The sequence below is a fragment of the Convolutriloba macropyga genome, chromosome 2 (assembly GCF_964194025.1).
Source record: "Convolutriloba macropyga chromosome 2, txConMacr16.3, whole genome shotgun sequence".
Lineage (NCBI taxonomy): Eukaryota > Metazoa > Xenacoelomorpha > Acoela > Convolutidae > Convolutriloba > Convolutriloba macropyga.
In genome coordinates this window covers 67,900,854-67,923,241 of record NC_134469.1, presented here as the reverse complement: position 1 = coordinate 67,923,241, position 22,388 = coordinate 67,900,854, and the positions used below count along the sequence as shown (strand labels likewise).

General features: G+C 34.0%; 1 protein-coding gene across 1 annotated transcript; it reads left to right on the top strand.

The window, feature by feature from the left end:
• The first annotated feature begins 6,555 nt into the window (after positions 1-6,555).
• LOC142335418 (uncharacterized) lies at positions 6,556-13,246 on the top strand. The gene is made up of 3 exons (XM_075383896.1): positions 6,556-6,852; positions 11,945-12,160; positions 12,601-13,246. Exons 1-3 carry the CDS (start codon positions 6,639-6,641, stop codon positions 13,149-13,151), a joined length of 981 nt encoding a protein of 326 aa, XP_075240011.1. The 5' UTR covers positions 6,556-6,638; the 3' UTR covers positions 13,152-13,246.
• The last annotated feature ends 9,142 nt before the right edge of the window (positions 13,247-22,388 follow it).

The following is a 22,388-nucleotide window of genomic DNA, read 5'->3' as shown; positions in this document are numbered from 1 at the left end:
TCTTTTCATAATTTTGCCTAAAGTATTTTTTCAGAATTCACATAAGTGGTTTTAGTAAGTACTAGTTGTTTTGATGAAGTTATTTTGGCAGAGATAGTTTTTTCGGGATCTCAATTTATAACAAAATTTGATCAGATTTTTATCATATTTTAACAGATTTGATTTTATTGTCTTTACTTTTTTATTTCATGGTCTTGTTTCAAAATAATCATAAATTAGTAAAGGCACGTTTTGTTTGATGAGTAGTTGGATGGCGTTTAAACGGATTTCCACTTCTAGTCGTTTCCGGATTTCTTCCGGCTATGTTTTTAAGATCTGTTCACACATTTTCATGATTTTTGAAGTCAAATTGGAGTAGTGATTTTGGTCACGCCGAAACAGGAAGTGGAGCGAAAAAGCGAGTGGTTTTGTGGCGTGAAATTTTTTCTCTCTAAATTTAAAGTAGAGTGAGAAAACGGTGTTTGAACAAAAATTCGCTTTCTGGCTAGTGGTTTTTTGTTCACACGCGGTAATTTCATTTTGATATTTACAGTTTTTTTCAATTTTTTGGATCGGATTCTAAATGGTTTTCACTATCCATTCATAGTCCTTTCGTGGTCTATTTTTCTGTTTAGTCAATGAAAATTTTTTGAATTGTACGTCAGGACTTGTCCTGCTATGTTTTTTTATTTCGTCGTCATGATTTTGTTACGACCATATGACGTCACAGCCACTTTTTGTTCATTCGTTCATGCAATTCCAACTGAATTTTATGTGTGACGTTAATTTTTTGGTCACACTTGACTTACCTCACTCTCAAAAATGACTTCTTTACTTTGAAATTGACTTTTATTTGCTTTAATTCAAAGAGATAAGGTCAAATTGGTGTGTGTCACTCTAAATGAAGGTTATTTGAGATCAGCTGATAAAGGCAGCAATAACTTATACAGATTTTAAATCAAAATCTGGCAGATCAGCCTTCAATGAAAAGACGATTTTTTTGTCTGTCTTTTTTGCTGTTTTTTAGACTGCCGATCTACGAATCCATTGCGGCTATTTTCTGGCAATCTGCCAGCTATGTTTATTAATTGCCCTTGAACGAAGTTTGAAGCAATTATTGCAAATATGTTGGTCTTTTTTTCGACTCGAAGAGGAATATTGGTATTGTACAGGTTTTTGCAATCTTATATTTGGATTGTATTGGTGCTCTTGACTTCTCGTAGGATGTTTTCTCACATTTTCCACGACGTCGACACATCTTTCAAAACGGGATAAATAGGGAAGGCCCAGGGGGCATTAAGTTTCGTTCGAGGCCCATAGCTGGCTTTAATAGTCCGTCAAATGCTAAGAGTGGTGCAGCTGCTGGGAAGGCCTCAATTCAAGGTTAAAAGGTCATTTCTAAGAGTTTTTGAGCCTAAATTGGTGCAACTTTTCACGTTTTTTCCTTTCTCGAGTTTTTGTTTGGCCGGTAATAGATTAACGTTAAAACCTGATAAAGTTTTTATGCAAGACAAAATTTTTTGGACCATTTTGCGAGCTTTATGTTTTTGTACTACAAACGAAACACGAAAATTGATACTAATTTTAGCAATTTAAGAATATTTTTGTAATGTTTTAAGCTTTTTAGCCTCAGGGGTCAGGGTACCTCCTCTAGGCTGGTTTCTAACAATTATCATGTTCCGAGTTTTGCAATCTTTATGGGCTGGTAAAGGTTTTTTAGGCCTGAAATTGTGTTACTGCTGACAATGAATTGGTTCTAAAGATGTTTATTTCACAATTTTTGGGAAAAATTACAATAGTATTTGCAATTGTTTCTTTTGAAAATTTTGGTCATTTAGTTTATCGATCGTTAAACACCAATGAAGTTTTTGTAAGTCTTGCAGACAGTTTACTGGATAGATTCCAGAGACGAAAAATTGTTTCAACATACTGACTTTGCAAGTTTTAGAAATTTTCCATAAATTTTGCAGTTTCCAAATTTTTTAAAATTGTCAATAAATCCCTGCTTAATCTTTTGCCTTGCTTAGGGTGGGTGAATGGGTAGGTTGAAACGAATAAAATTTGGCCTCCAGTGTAAATGCTTCAAGAGTTTTTGCAATGATTATATTTTTGTTTAGTTTGATAGTTTTACTTTCTCAACGTTTGAGATTGTTTGTGTTTTTGACTGGCCTTGTTCAATTCATCTGCTTGTCAGATACAGTAGTTCTAAGTTTCATTTGAATTTTTTCACAACCTATATTCTTTTATTTCTGTAGATGAAATAGGTTCGTTCATGACGCGAACTTTTTGTTTTTGTTTTTCAACATTGATTTCTTTTATAGAACGTTGACTTCTTTTTGCTAACATTGGACTTAACGCTTAGTTTCTAATTTAGTTATTAAGAACTGGTCGTATCACTCCAGATCAAACGGGAGTTTTGAGCAGTTTTCTTTCTATTACAGCCCCCAACCTTACCGACACCGAACCCCTGGACTGAAAATTGAGTTTTCAGTTTTTTGAAAACGTTTCATTTAGTTTTATTAGAGAGTTATTTATGTAACTTTCAATCTTCCTTTTTTGATATTTCTTATTTAGGTGAGGTAAGTTTAAAGATTATGTTGACTGACTCTTCGTTTCGTATCCGGTATTCTCCCGGCTGTGTTTTGCATGCAAAATGTTTGCTTTACCGTTTTGAGATATGGAGTGATTTTTCCGCCCTTGACTTTTTCGTTTTGTGTGATTTAAATTTCTCTCTCATTCACAAGTGCTAGCAGCTGAACTCAAATGGCTGCAATTTACTACTAAAAGTCAAATGAAAAGTTGGCAGAAATTGGAGTAATTGTTTCACTTTGATTTTTAGTAATGATTATAGTGGCATATAGTAACCTGTAATAACATCATTTGAAGACCCTTCTGTGAATGTAGTTACTCCCCCTCCCCCGACTGCAAATGGCGCAGACTGCAATAGATTGGAGCTCACATTATATTGCCCGGTTGGTCTTTTTTCCTATTATTATGTTGCCCACCAGTTGGTCTTTTTTCAACTCTTCATCTGACCATTAGCTGTACAAAAGCCGACTTTATGGCGTAAATTTAGCTCGACATTTTATATCATGAGTTCTCCGGTTATAGATTCAGCGTTAAATTTGATTGATGATAGCGTTCTGCACTCTAGTGCACTTAAGTCCCAACGCTTAAGCGGAGAACAATAACACTGTCGTTTTAAAGTAATTTTCCGACGTGTTTTGGATAGTTCTGTAAATTAAAATTGAACGAAGAAATAATGTTGTTGCTGTTCCATTCGTACTGTTTTGCCATTAAGATCTAATATGATCAAAGCTCAGTCAAATCTGGTAAAGCCAGATGCCATGGTCATTTTGAAGATCATTCAGACCTTTAATCAACTCTCGTTTCGATAATAGTTGGATAACTTACCGACTGGTGAAATAACACGTTAACAATAACATGTGAATTAACACTGGTAAATTTGGTTATCAAAGGCATTTATTAACTAAAAACTTTACTAAATGGATTTTGTTGCCCTCCCGAAGTTATTATACTATTCGGTTTCGCCTCGTCGTTTGATAACTCGATGTAATGGACAGTTTTGAGACTTGGATCCCCAACCAGTGTAACTAGCCTCCCTAAGCTGACGCCAGTTTATACCGCTGTGAATACCCTGAGGGCAGTTTTAGAGTAATTCCTAGAGCAATTCATCCGGCATTCGTCCGCTATGTCTAAAAATAACCGGAGCACTGGAGAAACTAAATTTGTCGAGATCGGATCGCTCTTTGGCAGCGTTATTTAAAATCATTTGACACAATTTTTCTAGGACGACTATTTTCGCAGCTCAAGAATATTGCTTTGGTTCATGAGTAGCTGAAGAATTTTGCTGTGGTTCGTGAGTAGCTGAAGAATATTGCTTTGGTTTTGGTTCGTGAGCAGCTGACGAATATTGCTTTGGTTCGTGAGCAGCTGACGAATTTTGCTTTGGTTTGTGAGCAGCTGTAGATTATTGCTTCGGTTCGTGGTTTCATGTTACATTTCCAAATGCTCTTGAATTGTTTGTGGCAATGCGCTTGAAGTCTTTTAAGGAGCTTAGGAACACTGTAGGTTTTTGTGTTTATTGTTCCGACCCACTTTAGTGGCATGAGGAACTCAACTGTTTTTTTTTGGTCAGCCATTTTTCGCCGATCGATATATTCATCGTACAGAATTCTGAGTGGTATAATTAGAAATCTTGTCAAGCGTAGAATTTTAAATAAAAATGTTTTTTTTTTAGAATAACAGAGATATAAAGTTTTGTCAACTTTAGCTTAACTTCCGTTGTTTTGTTCACCTTTTTCGTATTTTTTTCTTACGTTTAGATCAATAATCGCTAGAATATGACAAAATTGTTTTCGATAGTCTGATTAGTTTCACGTTTAAAGATAGAAGAGAGTCGGGGAATTGTTTGAACAGCTAAATTTTTGACATTGCGGCATTTTTCTTAAAAATGCCATCAAATGTGCCTATTTGGCCCACTCTCCAGTTTGAACAAAGGTGCAGATGTGAAAGCTGCTGCCGTAGTCTTCTTTTACTCGAATTATGCAGTGCCGTTTATATCAAATAAATAAGGTCATTTTCTTATTTTTCAGGCTTTTTGTTTTTCTTATTGGTGTTTGTTTTCTCTGACTGGCATATTGGGTCATTGATCGGGTAGATGAAAATTTACAGGTTTAACTAAGCAATTTTGTAGTCAATTTTTGAAACAAAAATGCGTCTTCATTTCAGGTTCTTCTCGGTGTCCACCGTTTTTGATTTTTTTCAATTGATTTTCGTTTATTGAGTGGTAACTACTTTGACGGCAATTTTTTTTTGCCAATGATTGTTTCGGGGTCGCAATGGGTCGAATATGGGCTAATTGCACTTCCGGTTCCTAAGATAATATTCTGGAAAAAACATTTTTGGGGTCTTTCGCAAATTTTAACCTATATTTATTTAGAAATTGCATAGTTTTTTAAAATTTTAAGATTTTCGTTTGCCAAAGAAGCTATTATGCAATCTATAGCAGCGATAGCACGGTCAGTTTTGGTCTCATCGTTGGTTTTTGAAATGAAATAGTATTCGGATTTAATTTGATTGCACTTTTTGTATTATTTTGCGTTTTTCATCGCACTTACAAGGTCTTGTATGAAAAAAATATACAGATTCAATTGATAGAAGGTCTAATGTTCCGTCAAAGTCTAATGAACCAACAGTGTGTTTAATGAGTAAAGCACATGGTTTTTATGGCTCCGACAGATTGTTTTAGTAAATTTCTAATGAATTCTTGATTTGCGGGCATTTGATGTTCTTTTGTAGTCTTATGACTGGGTTTAATTAATCAAATGTCTATTTGGGTGTCTTGAGTGCTATCAAGGAAACTATCTAATGCTTTTAGATGATAAATACTGGTCTTTTTTGTTAGATAACGCGACAAGTATTCAAAAATCATCATTAAGTCTTGATATAATGTCTTTTTGGTCAATTTTTCTTATTTGACAACATTTAGATCTTTTTTAACGGAGAAGCAGCAAGAACAGTTGTGGTCTAGTTGTTGATATTTATGGTAAAAGTTTTTTTTGGATTGTAATGGGACGCTGTATATTTCTTCTGAAATATTTTGCCCTTTTTGTTATTTACAGACAAGAGTGCTTATAAATCGAGCCTTTATTATTGACTGGTCAGATTTACGTGCAAAGAGATACCATTGAATGAAGTTACCAATAATTTGAGCGAAAAGCATGTGGTGTTTTGGCTTGAACACCATTTGCATAAAATTGTTTTTAAAATTTTGAGTTCCGACTGTATTCAGTTAATATGTAATGTTTTGACTTAGTCTCACTAATGACATTTACAGCTGGCTTCCTATGCAGTAGCAAGCTAGACTATTATTTTTTCAGTTGAAAGCTTACTGTTTTTATGTCTTACGGTTTTAAATCTATTGGTTTTGTTCACTTTTCATCTGATGCTATCTTGACTTTGTCATTAAGTTTTTTAAGATAAAGTAGACAGAAATTGAGTTCTGGTCGTAAGTAATGCTTGTTGTTTCTGTGTTGTTTGTCTCTTACTCTCCTTAATGGCTGGTATCATCGGCCCTCTTATGAGTTTTTGTTTCTTTTGTATAATGCCTAGAGCTTAAAGCAATTTTTTAAATGGATACACCAATTGTTTTCGAACAATGATTTTTTGAAAGTTTTCTATCTTTTCCTCGTTTGGTGGAAAATTAAGCCAGAAACGTAGTTGAGCGGGGTCCGAACATTATGAGCGAGCCTCCGAGAACGCACATTACCGAGCCTCCTTGTTTTATACGTAATTGCTGAAATTGAAAAATGGAAAAAAATTATAATTGGCGGACAATTCAAAGGTTGCAGCTAATTGCTAACAGATTTTCCACTGTCTCAATTTTTTTTTGTTAATTTCTGACGTCCATTAACTGCTTCAATTGTCAAATAATACGTGCTTTTATATAAATGAATGGTTTAGAATATAGGCGCTAACTTTAATATGCCCATGTGGAAAATATCCTGCTTTGTGAAAACGAAATTTTTTAATGTTAAAACTCTTTTCAGTAATTGAGATGAAAATTAAACTTCCATAACCTGTGAAGAGCCATTAGGAGTTTTAGTCACCGCGGAGTTATATAAATTTGCTTGAAAATGTCTCAGGAAGACCTCAAAACTGAAGTTGGCAGTGTTCCAAAACCTAACTATGAGCTCAAGTATACACTGAGTGGACACACGCGAAGTGTTTCTGCTGTCAAATTCAGTCCCTGCGGTGACTGGCTGGCTACTGTATCAGCCGACAAATTGCTCAAAGTTTGGTCAGCACATGATGGCAAATTCGAGAAAACAATATCTGGACACAAACTGGGTAAGCTTATAATTCAGCTGATTCAGAGGAGTTAATAAAATCTTAATTTTTAATTTTGTATGCGCATCTTAAAATGGCAATGGAGAATAGTATAGTCCTTTGGTGGGCTTCTATAACTTATCCTATTCATGGAAAGGATTATATGGGACCCCAACCCGAGTTAATTTTCACCCAATATTTTGTTGCCGATAGCGGTTGTCTGCATGTATCATTCGAGATCAGTTTGTACCAAATGGACTGAGAGAGGCAGCTTTAATAGCACCGTACTGTTAATAGCATATTTTGTTCTCGTCGACTTGAAAAGCGAAGTTTAAGTTGTTTTAATTTTTTGTTTGTGGTCTAGTTTTTGTTGTAATTTTGCGCCCCGAGCTTGGGTGATAATTTAGGCGACATTTCCACCCATTTTTTGCTGTTAACGATTTGAGATGCCGTAATAGTGCCGTATAAAAATTCAGTCGAATTAAGGTGCATTTCGGATGCTAAATTAATTGATGTCTATTAATGCAAACAAAAGCTGAAGGTGTAGCTAAAGTTTTTTAGGTTTCTGCTTTTGGAATTTTTATTGGAGCTGTTTGACTTTTGAACAGCTTTTGAAAGCTTCTTAAGTTGCATTAGGTTTGATTTTGTTGATGGTCCAAGCAAAATTGTTGTTCATGGCTGGTACTACCCTATTTCAACTCCAATATTTAATATTAGCCTGACCTTTTGCTGATATCTTCTGAACTATTTTCGATTATGCGAGACGCATTTGTTTGGATTATGGTAAATTTTTGTAATTGTATTTTATTGATCAGAAGGGTAGTTCTCTGTAGAAGCTTAGGTGTTGATTTTAGAACTTAGTAAATTTACAATTTTGATTCTATAGTTTTCGTTCATGGTCAAGTTTTGGAATTTTAAATCTTTGGATCGTTGATGTCTTATAGACATGCGCTTTTTGCAATCTGGTTGTAAATTATTTAGGAAGTTTTCGGCTTATTCTGGTGGTAAGTTTTTCTAATGAAATTACTAAACTACTAAATCATCCATTACTAAATGTAAATTGTAATATTTCAATTATTGGTATAAGTTGTCATTGAAGAATGAGACTAAAGCATGCTGGAACATAATCGAGGCACCGGTCAAGAGCAGTCGTTGAATTTGAGTTGCTTGTGTTCCTTATTGGTTTCAGTTTGTTTGATTATTGGAAGATAGTGTAAGTCCTGAAGTTCTAATGGTAAATGTTTTTAGTTGTTGGTGTTTATGGCTGTGGCACCAAATATTTTCTAATCAATTTAATCTAGCACTGATTTTGAAACCCGACTTTGAAATGCAAAAAAAAAACAAATATTAAAAACGCGCCAAAAAGCTCAAAATACCTCTTCCCTATAAAGTTTTTAGGTCTTGTAGTTTTTAGGTTCATCGTCTTCATTGTTATTTTCCTCCAGTTATTTGTTAAATTAGTTAAACTGTGGGTCCTATGTTCAACCTATGAAATTCCAAATTTTTTCGATTCTTGCTTGGTATTTTTGGGATGTTTTTTGCCAACATTTTCATTTCATATTGCCCGTATTTGCAACTTGTAGCGTAGAATTCTTTGACTTCTTTAAGCTTCTATTATTCTTTGATCGTTGTGCGTCATTCGCGGTAAATGAGCTTTTACTTAGTGAACTATAATGAAGTAAACAAGTTGCTGCTAAAAAGCTGCTGGATAAAGGCCATAAAGCCGATGGTTAAATTTTCAATACTTATTTGTTATTGATTCATTTTCATGTTTACCGATTACGTACAACAATTATTATATTCATATTAAGTCCCACGGTCCGCTAAGATATGGTCTTGCCCCGAGGTTGGTGGCAGAGTAAATCAGGGCTGAATCAGTAAAGAGACATTGTTTTTTAGGATGGTCAGTACTCTGTTGAAGTCCCAATTTACACGGGCCAGTCTTGATTTTTGAGTAAAATTTACTGCATGAAAAATAGTGTGCTGAGCTTAACTCCCGCCAACAAGGTTTGATTTATATGCCTTTCGAACTTTCGCGTGGGTACTTTTAACAATTAATCTGCGTAGCAAGTCGTAACCACTAAGCTAAATGGGCTTTGTTGTAATATAGCTTATATATAAATAGTCTGTATGCTACGGCGCTAGTGAAAATGGCAGACGCACCAAAATATAGCAATTTTATTGCTGGCCAATCACAATTGAGAAAATGGGAATATTGCTTTCTGATTGGCTGATTGGTCAAGAAATTCTTCATGTTTTAAAATAGGATATAAATGTTAATTTAAAATTGCTCGGAAAGCACGAAAAGCCGAAAGATAAAAATTAAATGGGGGGAGAACTGGTCTCCATTTCGGTTGTGATAGATTCGCATCAAATCCCACGGGCCGCTGAGGCATGGCCATGGCCCGCAATGCATGGACAGATGGGGTAAAATAATCTAGAATCTGGCATTAGGCTTTGTCAAGTTTATGCTAATTGAAAGCATAAAGGTACTGTGTTTTAAATTTTCTCAACCAATCACATTCGTTGAAATTTATACATTTTGACACGTCTATTTGTTAAGACGTCATCGTATGCTACTATAGTAATTACCAGTTATAATATACAAAATTATGAAATTACTCTGCTCAGACTTAATTTTGAGGTATGAGTAATTTTCAGACTGTACAGGATAAATTTAGCCTGAGCTAACTCCATGACCTCAATATAATCATAATGAAGAAGAACTGCTCATGAAGAAAATAATCTAGAATCTGGCATTAGGCTTTGTCAAGTTTATGCTAATTGCACGCATAAAGTCACAGTGTTTAATTGCTCTCAAACGAAGTTTGTAGCAATTATATTAGTCCTGTCGGTCTTTTTATGCGATTTTTCGCTTGACCGATTTTTCGTCTGACGCTTTTGGTCGACTTTTCGTCCTCAAAAACGGGATAAACAGGTAGCGCCCAGCGGGCATTATGTGCTCTGAGAGCCTTTCAGCTCTGTTTTAGCTCAAACTGTTTTGGAGACTTAAACTTATACTTATGGTGTGAAGGGCGGTTCTTAGAGGTGAAGACACCCCCACTGTTGACCCCCCTCTCCTATTGCCCCACCCACCCCCGCCTCCCACCGCGCCAATGCCCCCCCCCCCGCCCCAGTGATGCCCCCCAATCAACCCCAGTGATCCGCAAACCCCCCCCCCCCCCCCCCCTCCGTGGCTACTGACGAACAACCGCTTGTTAAAAACGCAAATTTTTACTATTTTGCAATTTTTTTCAAGCTTTTTGAAAATTTTTGACATTTGTCAATTTTTATCAGCCCTAGGTGTCAAAGAACCTCCTCTACGGTTCGATAATATGTTACTGCTATGTTTCTAGTTGTAATGGGATGGTTTAAACATTTTAATATCACGAATTTTAGCAATTTTTTGACAAAAAGTGCAATTTTTTCGATTTTTGTCACTTATTCAGGTCTTTCCAGACCCAGGGGCCAGGAAACATACTCAGGGGTTGAATAATAAGTTACTGACAATTTTTTAAAGGCAATGGAATAGTTTTTCAATTTTTTAATGTTACAAATTATAGCAATTTTTTTTTGCTTTTTTTCAAGTTTTTTAGAATTTATTAGCCTCAAGAGGCAAGGGATCTCCTCTCGGGTTCGAAAATAGGTTACTAAATAATTTCTAGATTAAATGGAATGTCTTGCAAGATTTTCACGTCACGAATTTTGGCATATTTTTGATATTTTTGCCATTTTTTTTCAATTTTTTGACATTTATTGTCATTATTCAGATTTTTTGAGTCTCAAGGGCCAGAAAACCTCCGTTAGGGTTTGATGATAAGTTACTGGTTTTTGTTGGCCATGGATTAATTTTCAACTTTTTAATATCACAAGATTTGGCAATTTTTTAAAACAAAGCTTGCAATTTTTTGTCTTTTTTTTAGGTTCCTCTGGCCTCAAGAGACACGGAATTTCCTCTAGGGTTTGATAATATTTTATTGCATAGTTTATGGATGTAATGGAATGTTCTTTGAGATTCTGATATCAGTAATTTATAATTTAATTTTTATTTTTATATATTAATCCCGTTTGTCCTTTATGCAGTTTTTCGCTTGGCCGATTTTTTGTCTGACCCATTTGACTTTCGTCTTCAGAAACGGGATAAAGAGGTAGTGCCCTGAGGTCATTAAACCGTGGCTAGCTGTTGACGAAGCCAACCGCTCTCCGGTCGTTTGAGAGCAATTCGCCCGACGTTAGTCGGTTATGTTTTAAATTTCTCAACCAATCACATTCGTTGAAATTTATACATTTTGGTACGTATATTTGTCAAGACGTCATTGTATGCTACTATAGTAATTACCAGTTATAGGCTACAAAATTATGACATTACTCTGCTCAGACTTAATTTTGAAGTATGAGTAATTTTCAGACTGTACAGGATAAATTTAGCCTGAGCTAACTCCATGGCCTCAATATAATCATAATGAAGAAGAAGTGCTCATGAAGAAACTCTTGAATATATAAAAACTCAAATATTCCGGAGATGCAATATTTCAGAACTGAATTAAGTTTTCACACTTGAAATGTGCAGGTTCAGCGCTGAAATGCTCTGAGACTCAAGTCCGGGTGGTTCCCAAGTATCATTGCTTGCTTAAAATTTGTCCCACTCCAGTTTTCTTCTGATAAATGAAATACAAATTCTCGCCACTTCATTGCGAATGATTCAGAGTTTTTGCGCTCAATTTTTTGACAATTCGCTCAATTCAGTTAGAGTGATCTGATTGGTTTAGAACTTTATCCGGTGAAATATTTTACAAATCTTTGGCATTCTTATAGTCGGAACAGTCATACGTTGGCATAGCTGTACGTCACCGTGTTTACTAAATGTAATGCTGTTTTGTATTTGTACTAATCCGTTTCTAAATTGTACTAATCAAACACCGCCAATTTCATCTTTTTTCTTTTCTCTGCGTGATTCAATTTCAAGCTAGATCATATGAGTCATTCGCGGTTTTTTTAAACATTTGGCCGGCTATTTTTCAAAGTTTGCAAATTTGTTTGTGCACACTTTTGCTCAAACTGGCTTGTAATCAAGATTGTATTGGTTGAAAATGAAACAGATTTGAAATTTCAGGAATATCAGATGTTTGTTGGAGCTCGGACTCGCGTCTTCTATGCACTGCGTCTGACGACAAAACCCTCAAAATGTGGGACTTCAGCTCTGGAAAGTGCGTCAAGACCCTCAAAGGTCACAACAGCTATGTGTTCTGCTGTAAATTCAATCCGCAATCCAACATAATCGCCTCTGGCTCCTTCGATGAATCCATACGCATCTGGGACGTGAAAACAGGTATTATAAATTGAACAGTTTGAGTCCTTTACCAAAATGAATTTTAAAACTAGCGTCTTTCAGTTGTAGTTTTCAAATAAACAACGCCCAAATTATAAACAAAAAAAATTAATTGCCAATTTTTGCATAATTCCTTTCACAGTAGTAATTGTAACTAGTCTAAAAGCCACTTTGAAAATCGAAAAAGAATATAGTGTAATATCAAATTGACTGGCATTTCCTTGGTGTGATTTACTAACGCAATTTTTAAAAGTTAAAAACTCGGCACCCATTATACTGAGAATTGCTTTTGTTGTACAATTTGCGTAATGTATATTAAATATTAGTCAGTTGAGGTCAGATGACTTTCGTCGAAAACGTTCTTCATATATAGAATTTCTCTTCATGTCTGTTTTTCTCTGTGCTATTTAAAATTTATCACATGCTGTTGGATTGTGTAGGTGCATCTCTGCGTTTGTTGCCAGCGCATGGGGAGCCAATAACCTCGTGTGACTTTAATCGAGACGGTAGTCTCCTGGTATCTTGCAGCTATGACGGACTCTGTCGCATTTGGGACGCCGGGTCAGGTCAGTGCTTCAAAACCATCGTTAATCACCCAGACAACCCCTCTGTGGGCCACGTCAAATTCACACCAAATGGAAAGTTCCTGCTTTCGTCAACTATGGACAGCCACATAAAACTGTGGGACTACAGCCAAGGGAAGTCCAAGAAACGGTACACTGGACATAAAAACGAGAAGTATTGTCTGTTTTCCTGTGTGTCTCATACGGGTAACGGAGTTTACATTGTGTCTGGATCGGAAGACAACCTCATTTATATTTGGGAAATGAATTCTCGTCAGATTGTTCAAAAACTTTCGGGACATTCAGACATTGTTGTTAGTGTAGATGCGCATCCTAAAAACAACCTGATTGCATCTGGCTCCCTTGAAAACGATAAAACTGTGAAACTTTGGAGGTCCAATAATGAACGTTTTGTTTCTAGTTCTTGATTTTTGATGTGATAACTGCCTGCCTAGCTAGATGTTACTTTTAGTTGTAATTGTTGAAAGATTGATGGATCGTGTCAATTGACTATATGTTCTGTCTTTTTTAAGCGGCGAGTCAGACGTTTCCGTCGGCTATTATTGCGCGTCTGTTAATTTTACAATCGAATAAATGAATTGGGTTTATACCTCGTTTCATCTTATACAAACGTTCGAGAATCCAGAGAACTTAAAGTTGTCTTTTCACGTCATATCTGAGGAGTCTCGTTTGACGGTTCGCAGGTTTGTATTGGGGGCGTTTCTTGTGATTTTCAATTTTGCGGACTTACGGTCGTGCTTTTTGCGAACAGAAGAGAGCAATAGCAATCACTTTTTAATGCGAACTCCATAGTTATTGTGGTCTACTTGTTTTCGAATCATTTTAGTGATTCTTAAGTAGAAAATAACGTATTTTATGCCAAAAATGTATTCAGGTTAATCTGTAGAGCAAAAACAGATATCGAAAAAAGGCTAACTCATCAGCCTTTCTATATTTTATTTAATCCATTGGTTTAATTGGTATACTTTGAGTTTGCATAAAAAGCTTTTGCATATGAAGCTATCCAAATTTATGCCAATGTTGTCCTGTCTGTTTCCTGTAAAATTTTAATTGCTCTTGAACGAATTTCATAGCAATTATTGTAGACGTGTGTGTCTTTTTATGCAAAATTGAGCGTGATCGTTTTAACTTTTGCGCCCTTGACTTCTTGCGTTTCGCGTGATCTAAAATTCTCTCTCAATAACAATTTCAAGTAGCTGAACTCAATTGGCGGCAATTTAATACTAAAAGCCAAATGAGAATTGCGCCGCAACTGGTTCCATTTTTCACTTTAAATCTTAATAGTGGTATAAAGTAACCTCTAATGTGGTTATTTGAAGCCCACTATTGAACTTCCAAGTCCCATTTAGGCTCGCCTCCCCTCCCTTTCCTTTATAATTTGGGCTAGAAGTGGTTCCAACAGTCTATTTTTGCTATAGACAGCAATCTGCCGGCTTTGCTTATAGGTTTTAGCCGTAATTTTAAGAGTTTCCGATTAAAGGAACTAGTTTGTCCTTCGATAGAAAAAATGGGACCAGTTTTTAATGATAATCGGTAACAAGTATACAAAAAAAACCACAAAAAGTTTACAAAATATACGTTTTTTTATCTTGAAAACAATTAATTTACTATAATGAAAACCATGAGATATCAATTGAACTTTAAATGATTTTCTGTTCATTCATACTGCTTTATGAATACTTTGAGACCTGTCATTATCTTTATCCAGATTATTTCATACGTCTACAAAAAAAAATAAGAAGTTCAGACGAAAAATGAAATTGTTGCAAACTGCTTCTTCCCAGAATAACCATAAAGAGATATTCGCCCTCTGATTAATGAGACCATGTAACAAGTGAAATATAAGAACAAAAAGAGAAAAGCTTAAAAATCTCATTTGTAATTTCCGGAAACAATTATATTCAAAGCTATAAAAACATTTGCAAACAACTGAAATCATTCAAAAGGTTTTCATTCCTCATTCAGATCTGTCATTATTCAAAATATGTAAAACGTCTAATAAAAGCGACAAATGGACAAACAGTAAATTTTTTAGCGAATAACGTGTATCGAAGCCGTTAAAACAAAATCATTGCATTAAAATTACCCGATTTGTTCAATTTTTCTTTCCTTCAAAAACTTTATTTATTATGCAACCTGTAATTATTGAGACCAGGTAACAAGTAGACAAAGAATTGAAATGTAAACGTCAAAATACGTCTATATCTTTTTTCATAACATCTGGTTTGAGTTATTAAAAGTTGTAGCTATCAACTGAAGTCATAAAAATACTGCAATCATTGCATAGGTTCATCCAAAAAAGCCACTAACATCTACAATTTCTGGAAATTTTTAAACGACCACAGAACAATTACGAACAACGACATAATAATGAGATGCATTAATTTTGAAGCTGGACAGTTTCGAAGCGCTTAGAACCATAATCTTCATTGAAAAGCGATGTGCTCAATTTGGCCTTGCTTTTGAAAATCAAAAATGTAATACCTGAATTGTCAATTATGTGACAAGCGAGAGAACAAAAAGCTCTATCATGGGGAAAAGGTCCAGAAAGAAACAAAAATGTTAAAACTTGAGTATCGAGGGCAAACAACCAGTACCTAAAATATAAAACCGCATTTAACATGAAATTTTTTAATTATAAACACGATCAGACTTGTTTCGCTGAGCTTGAGCGACAAAAAGTCCGCTTAAAAGCTACATAGTTCCCTTGAAATCCGTAGGAAGGCAATTAGGTCTGTCATTAGTACGCGTTGGGTTGAATTTCTCTTTCCTGTTATTAGCGTAAGAAAGAGCAAATAATGCGAAACTGATTTAAAGAAACGGCCACTGATCGCAAACCGACTTCAAGAAATAACGGTGATACCAAAATTAGCCTTGCAATTGCCGTTCGTTCATTAGGAAGACGTAATTGTTCTGAATTTTATGGATATGGATATTTTGACAAAAAAGCCAATTTACTATAAATGAAAGCAGTTTGCATTATTATTGTGTTAAATTAACAGAAAGGACAATCGAAAAGGATTCACAAGTAAAACTAGCTATCTCTCGAGTTAACAAAGAATTTGACAGCTTTTGTTAGGAGTTTTGATCCGGTAAATACAAATAAAGTGGACTAAAGAAGCTGATTTTGTGTCATTTTTGACAAAAAAAATAGCTAAATATTGAGAAATTGGATAAAACAGTTTAACAAAAGTCTGTTCTTTTTGTAGGTAAAAAAGGAACAACACAATAGATAATAAATTTAACATATTTTTCGCAAAATTGGCAAAATATGCGTGAACCTACATAAAATGTAGCACATTAAGAACGAAAATCAGTCAAATGTCTACACAATTCTAAACCTCGGTAAGTCTGCGAAATAAAGAAATTCAACCGTCATACACAACCTTGAACAATGAACACCTCGATTGGCCAAATTTGACTGAACCAAATTCTTTCCCAATCTTTGCGTCGGCTGATTAATTCTTCATTTGGATACCAAAAAATATCATTAAATTTTGACTGAAACAAGGATGCGCGTTAATGTGCCTTTGCACCCGAGCTCATCTACATTTTTGATTTAAGAGATCATCAAAAATAGATGTCAGAGTTTGCACACCCAAACTAAAAATTGAAATAAAAAATGCCATGTCTCATTAAAGCGCTCAAGAGAGCTGCCATTAAAAAGACAACGAGAAAAAAAACAGACAAAAAGAATAAGCGAAAACAAAAATTTCACGGCAGAAACTCAATATAAAAATTTAGAAACACCTTGTAACGACGTCAAAATGCAATCAGATAAAACCTTAGCTACCAAAAAAAAAATTTAACTACAAAGCAGATAAAATTTTTCTTTAACGTGACTAGGTAACAAGCCGACATAAAGAAATTATTTGGCAGAATTCAAAAATCAATCAACATTTTTAGAAACGTTTCTTATTTTCATGCGTCTCTAAAAGCTTTAGCCTTTAACGAAATAATACTTGATAAAGTTACAAAAAAGTCATCAAGAAACCAATAGGACCTGTATTTGTGTAGACTAAGCCATAAAAACGAAATAAAGTTGTAGAAAAACTCAAGAGTAAACAAAAAAAAATTGCAAGAATACAAATTTTTGAAGCGATTAAAATCATTAGGTTTATCTGAACATTGTTTCCTATTTCCATTTTATCTAAAATAATTCAGCTAAAATTATTTTGAAGGATTAAGTAAGTTCACTCGGGTCTTTATTTGAAAATTATAGAGATTTCTTTTAACAAGAATATTTTAAAAGAAGAGAAAATTGCTGACAAAAACAACAAATACTGAAAAACAAAAAAATGCGAACACTATTAATATCATAATTTTAAAGCTATTCGCTGTAAACTGACTGCATTGAGTAACATCATTCATTTGGTCCTCAGTCAGAAGCTTATGATACCTCTCATTGTTTTATGGCTATTAAAAGAATAAAAAACAGTCATAGAAAGCAAGGTGAGGAAAAGAGAGAAAAATGTCGAATCCATTAAAAATGTTAACTTTTCAGTGAAGATAAAAAACTTCAGTTATTTTTTAACAGCAATCTCCGGTTTGTTCAATTTTAATTTTCTTGAGAAACGTTAAATTAATATGCAATCTGTAATTTTTCTGACTAGGTAACAAAGAGACGAAAAATTACAGCAAAGTGCAAAATTGAAAAATACGTCTATACCCTTTTTGAAACGTTTGATTTCAAAGTCATGAAAAGTTGTAGCTGTCAACTGAAGTCAGTGCATAGGTTCCTTTGTTCATCCATAGAGAAGCCACTAAGACCTAAAATTTTCCCGAAAATAGCTATACGTCTACAAAAAGAACGTCAAACAAAGGCAAGTATCAAAAATTAAATAAAGTTCTAGCAAAAAAATCCATTACAGACCGTTAAAACATTACGCATGGCGCTGACGCTTTTCTCGATTTGTTCATTTGGGCCTTTGTTTGTTTTCAATATATTGATATACCACCAGTACTAATTGAGATAGGGTAAGAAGTAGACAAAATAGTGCAAAGTGCAAACGTCATAAATACGCTATTAGCTATTACTTTTTTAAAACTTTATCTTAAAACTGCAATCATTACATAGGTTCCTTTATTCATCCAAAAAATTCACCAACATCTACAATTTCTGGAAATTTTAAAACGACCACAGAACAGTTGCAAACAACGACAAAATAATAGGATGCAATAATTTTGAGGCTGGACGGTTTCCAAGCGCTTAGAACCATAATCTTCAGTGAAAAGCAATGTGCTCAATTTGGCCTTTCTTTTAAAAATCAAAAATGTAATATCTGACTTGTCAATAATGTGACAAGCGAAGGAACAAAAAGCTCTATGATGCGGAAAAAGTCCAGAAAGAAAAAAAAGGTTATAACTTGAGTATCGAGGTCAAACAACCAGTACCTAAACCATAAAACCGTATTAAACATGAATTATTTTTTAATTATAAACACGATCAGACCTGTTTTGCTGATGTTGAGCTACAAAATGTCCGTTGAAAAGCTGCACAGTTACTTTGAAACCCGTAGGAAGACAATTAGGTATGTCATTATTACGCGTTGATTTGAACTTTTTTTCCTGTTATTAGCGTAAGAGAAAGCAAATAATGCAAAACTGATTTAAAGAAAGGGCCACTGATTGCAAACCGACTTTAAGAAACAACGATTAGACCAAAGTTAGCCTTGCGATTGCCGTTCGTTTATTAGGAGGACGTAATTGTTCTAAATATTATTGATATGAATAATTTCACAAAAATGCCAATATACTAAAAATGAAAGCAGTTTGCTGTATTATCGAGTTAATTCAACAAAAAGGCGGCACTCGAAAAATATTCACTAGTAATAGTAGCTATCTCGCAAGTAAATAAGAAGTTTAACAGCAGTTGTTAGGAGTTTTGATCCGGTAAATACAAACAAAAGAACTAAAGAAGCTGATTATTTTCTGCCATTTGTGACGAAAAATGGCTAAAGTTTGAGAAATTGGATGAAACAGTTCAACAAAAGCCTCTTCTTTTTATAGGTAAAAAAACGAACAACACAATAGTTAATAAGTTTACCAAACTTTTCGCAAAATTGGCAAAATATGCTTGAACATACATAAAATGTGGCCCATTAAGAACGAAAATCAGTCAAACTTTTACACAATTTTGAACCTCGGTAAGTCTGCGGAAAAAAGTATTTAAACCGTCACTCACAACCGTGAACAATGAACACCTCGATTGGCCAAATTTGACTGAACCAAATTCTTTCCCAGTCTTTGCGTCGGCTGATTAATTCTTCATTTGGATACCAAAAAATATCATTAAAATTTGACTGAAAAAAGGATGCTCGTTAATGTGCATCTGCACCCGAGCTCATCTACATTTTGATTTAAGATATAATCAAAAATCTTTGCACACCCAAATTACAAATTGAAATTATAATTGCCATTTCTCATTAAAGCACTCAAGAAATCTGCCATTAAAAAGACAACGAGAAAAAAACAGACAAAAAGAATCAGCGAAAACAAAAATTTCACGGCAAAAACTCAATATAAAAATTTAGAAACACCTTGTAACGACGTCAAAATGCAATCAGATAAAACCTTAGCTACCAAAAAAACTTTTCCTTATCTACACAGCAGATAAAATTTTTCTATAACGGGACTAGGTAACAAGCCAGCAAAAAGAAAATATGAGGCAGAATTCAAAAATCAATCAACATTTTTAGGAACGTTTCTTAACTTCATACGTCTCTAAAAGCTTTAGCCTTTAACGAAATAATTCTTGATAAAGTTACAAAAAAGTCATTAAGAATTTTGTTTCTTATTTCGATTTTTATCTAAACTAATTCAGCTACAATTATATTGAAAAATTAAATAAATTCACGCGGGACCTCGTTTGAAAATCATTGAGACCTGTTTTAACAGGAATATGCTGAAAGAAGAGAAAAGAATCAATTGTTGACATAAAAAAAACTGAAAAACTATTAAAAAGTTTACACTCTTATTATCATAATTTTAGAGCTATTTGTTATGAACTGACTGCATTGAGTAACATCTTTCATTCGGTCCACAATTAGAAGCTTATGAGACATCTCATTGTTTTATGACTATTAAAAAAATAAAAAAAACAGTCAACGAAAGCAAAGTAAAGAAAAGAGAGAAAATTGTCGAATCCATTAAAAAACTAACTTTTCAGTAATAATCTTCAGTTTTTTTAACAGCAATGGGATTCTTTTTTGCTTTAAAACAGTGGCCAAAAATTGACAAATATGAACAAGTATATCAAAACCACGAAATTTCTACAAAACACATCTTATATCAAGGCCCTTAGGTTCAATAGCTCTGAAAGAAAATAAATAAATACAATAAGTTATGCCTCGATGGGAAAACTATGATGTTTGTCATTCAAGGCATCAATAAGACATCACAATAAGTCTTATGGTTGTGAAAACAACAATGAAAACAGACAAAATCCAAAATTTCAATAGAAAAGTGCGAGAAGAAATTGTCGAAGTTACTTAAACCATAAGCTGCGGACTTTTCTGCAGACTTTTTCTATGATCCATTAAACATTATTTATTAGCAAATGAGAACTATCAGTGTTATGATAATGTTATAAGATTTCAAAAGTAACTAAAATAAGGTGAAAAAAGTATCCAAAAAATTAAAAATTACGATAACTCGTGGCATCGAAGTCATAAAACCAACAGTTAGAAGTCAAAATTGCTATCCAGATTAGTATTGGTTGCAGTAGTAAAAACGGTGGTCTTGTCTTTATTTAAAATGACAAACAGTTCCAAAAATTGGTTTTTGATTGGTTGATGTTCAAAAAAATTCGAAACATTTTTTTAATGACTTAACAGCCATTACCTGTCCACTCAAAGCAAGAAAAGATTCATTTAAATCTCCTTAGGGAGCCTCTTGCACTTTTAGTCATGGAGTCTATGCTATAGAACTTCAAAATTTCATTAAACTCTCAAAAAGGAAATCAAAAATTCATTAAAAATTACGAAAAGTCAGAGTAGAAGCCAAAAGGAAACAAGTGCGAGCCCTCGAAAACGATTTTTTTGTTCCTTGGGTTTCATTTGACTGTAAGTGATGTTCGGCATTAACGAAATCTTGATATGGAAATTGACTAGTCTAAAGATGACTTTAAAAACAAAAATTTCAAAAAGTTCTCTAAAAAGCAGCTCTCAAAGAGAATTTGAGTTTTATTTCTTATAGTAAACTTACCCATGAGACGAAAATTAGCATTTTTGTCGCCTTTCGTCTATTAGGAATGAAAGATGTTCCGTTTAATAGCCTGAAATGTAATCTTGAATTGATATTTTAATTGAAAAAATCTTATTTTGAACAAAAACTAAGCAAAAAGTGAACAAAGACATGTCAAATGTCCTTTGTCCACACAAAAATTTAAACCTTGATAACTCCTCGATAAAAAAAGAAACTCAAAAAAATCTTTTCAATTCCTAATTCTATGCTGGACGAGCTGTTTGATGATACCACTCACATTTCTCTACGATGAGTATATCGAGCGGCCAAAATTATCTGAACAAAAAAACCGGTTTGATTATACAGTTCCTCCCCCCAAAAGTGGGGTCGGAACAAATACCTGAGGAGTGAATTAGCAGAGGTCTTAAGAGATGGAGTTTAAAAATTTAAAAAGTTAGTTAAATTGGGATTATGAAAAGTAGAATCATTCGTTGCAGACATTAAAAGAACTTTTGCTCTTTTTAACAACTGAGAATAGCGCAAAACTGACGGCAGACAAAAGGGTATTTGTTGTCCGGAACGTAAATAACGGAACGCTTAATTGAATAACTTTGCTTTTGACTAAAAGTTATATCAAAATTGTTTGGAAAATTACTTTTTTCCCAAGTAGTTTTGCCTAAATACATTTCAGCTACCATTGGCCTTATTTTCCAGATAAAAAATAGCTTTTTTAAACAAAAATATACTTAAAATAACGTGAAAATAAATGTTCTGGCAGGTTCATCAGATAACAGAAAAGATAGAAATTGTCTAGATATAAAATCTGTACCAAATTAGCTTTATAAACTTTTAGGTGTCAGGTGTTGCATTTTTTGTTTTTAGTAACACAAGAAGATAGTTAACATGGGACTGTTAACGCAATTTAAACATGATTTCAAATTGTTTAACTGTTTCTTTACTTAAACTTTTGAATGATTCCACCATTTTCTTTGGTAACTAACTGTTCTTATTGCATTTTGTTTGTCAACAAAATTTACTATCTGGAATCTGAGCTTTTGAACTGAACTTTCTATCGCTTAGCTAGGGAAATTTGACAATTGGATAGAGAAATTTTCAGCGTGCCTAATTTAACATGCTCATCGATTTGTGTACTTTTGTGTTTGTATACCTATGCCTCACTATTATATAGCTGGAAAATATAAATTGGAACTAGAAGAAAAACAAATTTATAAAATTAGTCCCATCAGATATACTTATCTTGCGTTCATGACTTAAAATTCGTTCATGACTTAAAATTCGTTCATGATAAAAAAAGAAGGTTGAATACACAAAAAATGTTTCCGCGACAACTTAATTTTAAGTAAATAATATCACGATATGGATCAAATAAGGTGGTTTTCGTCTTAAAATTTTTTGGTTCTTTAGACAAATGTTGACCAATTAAGAACTGATTTTGAATT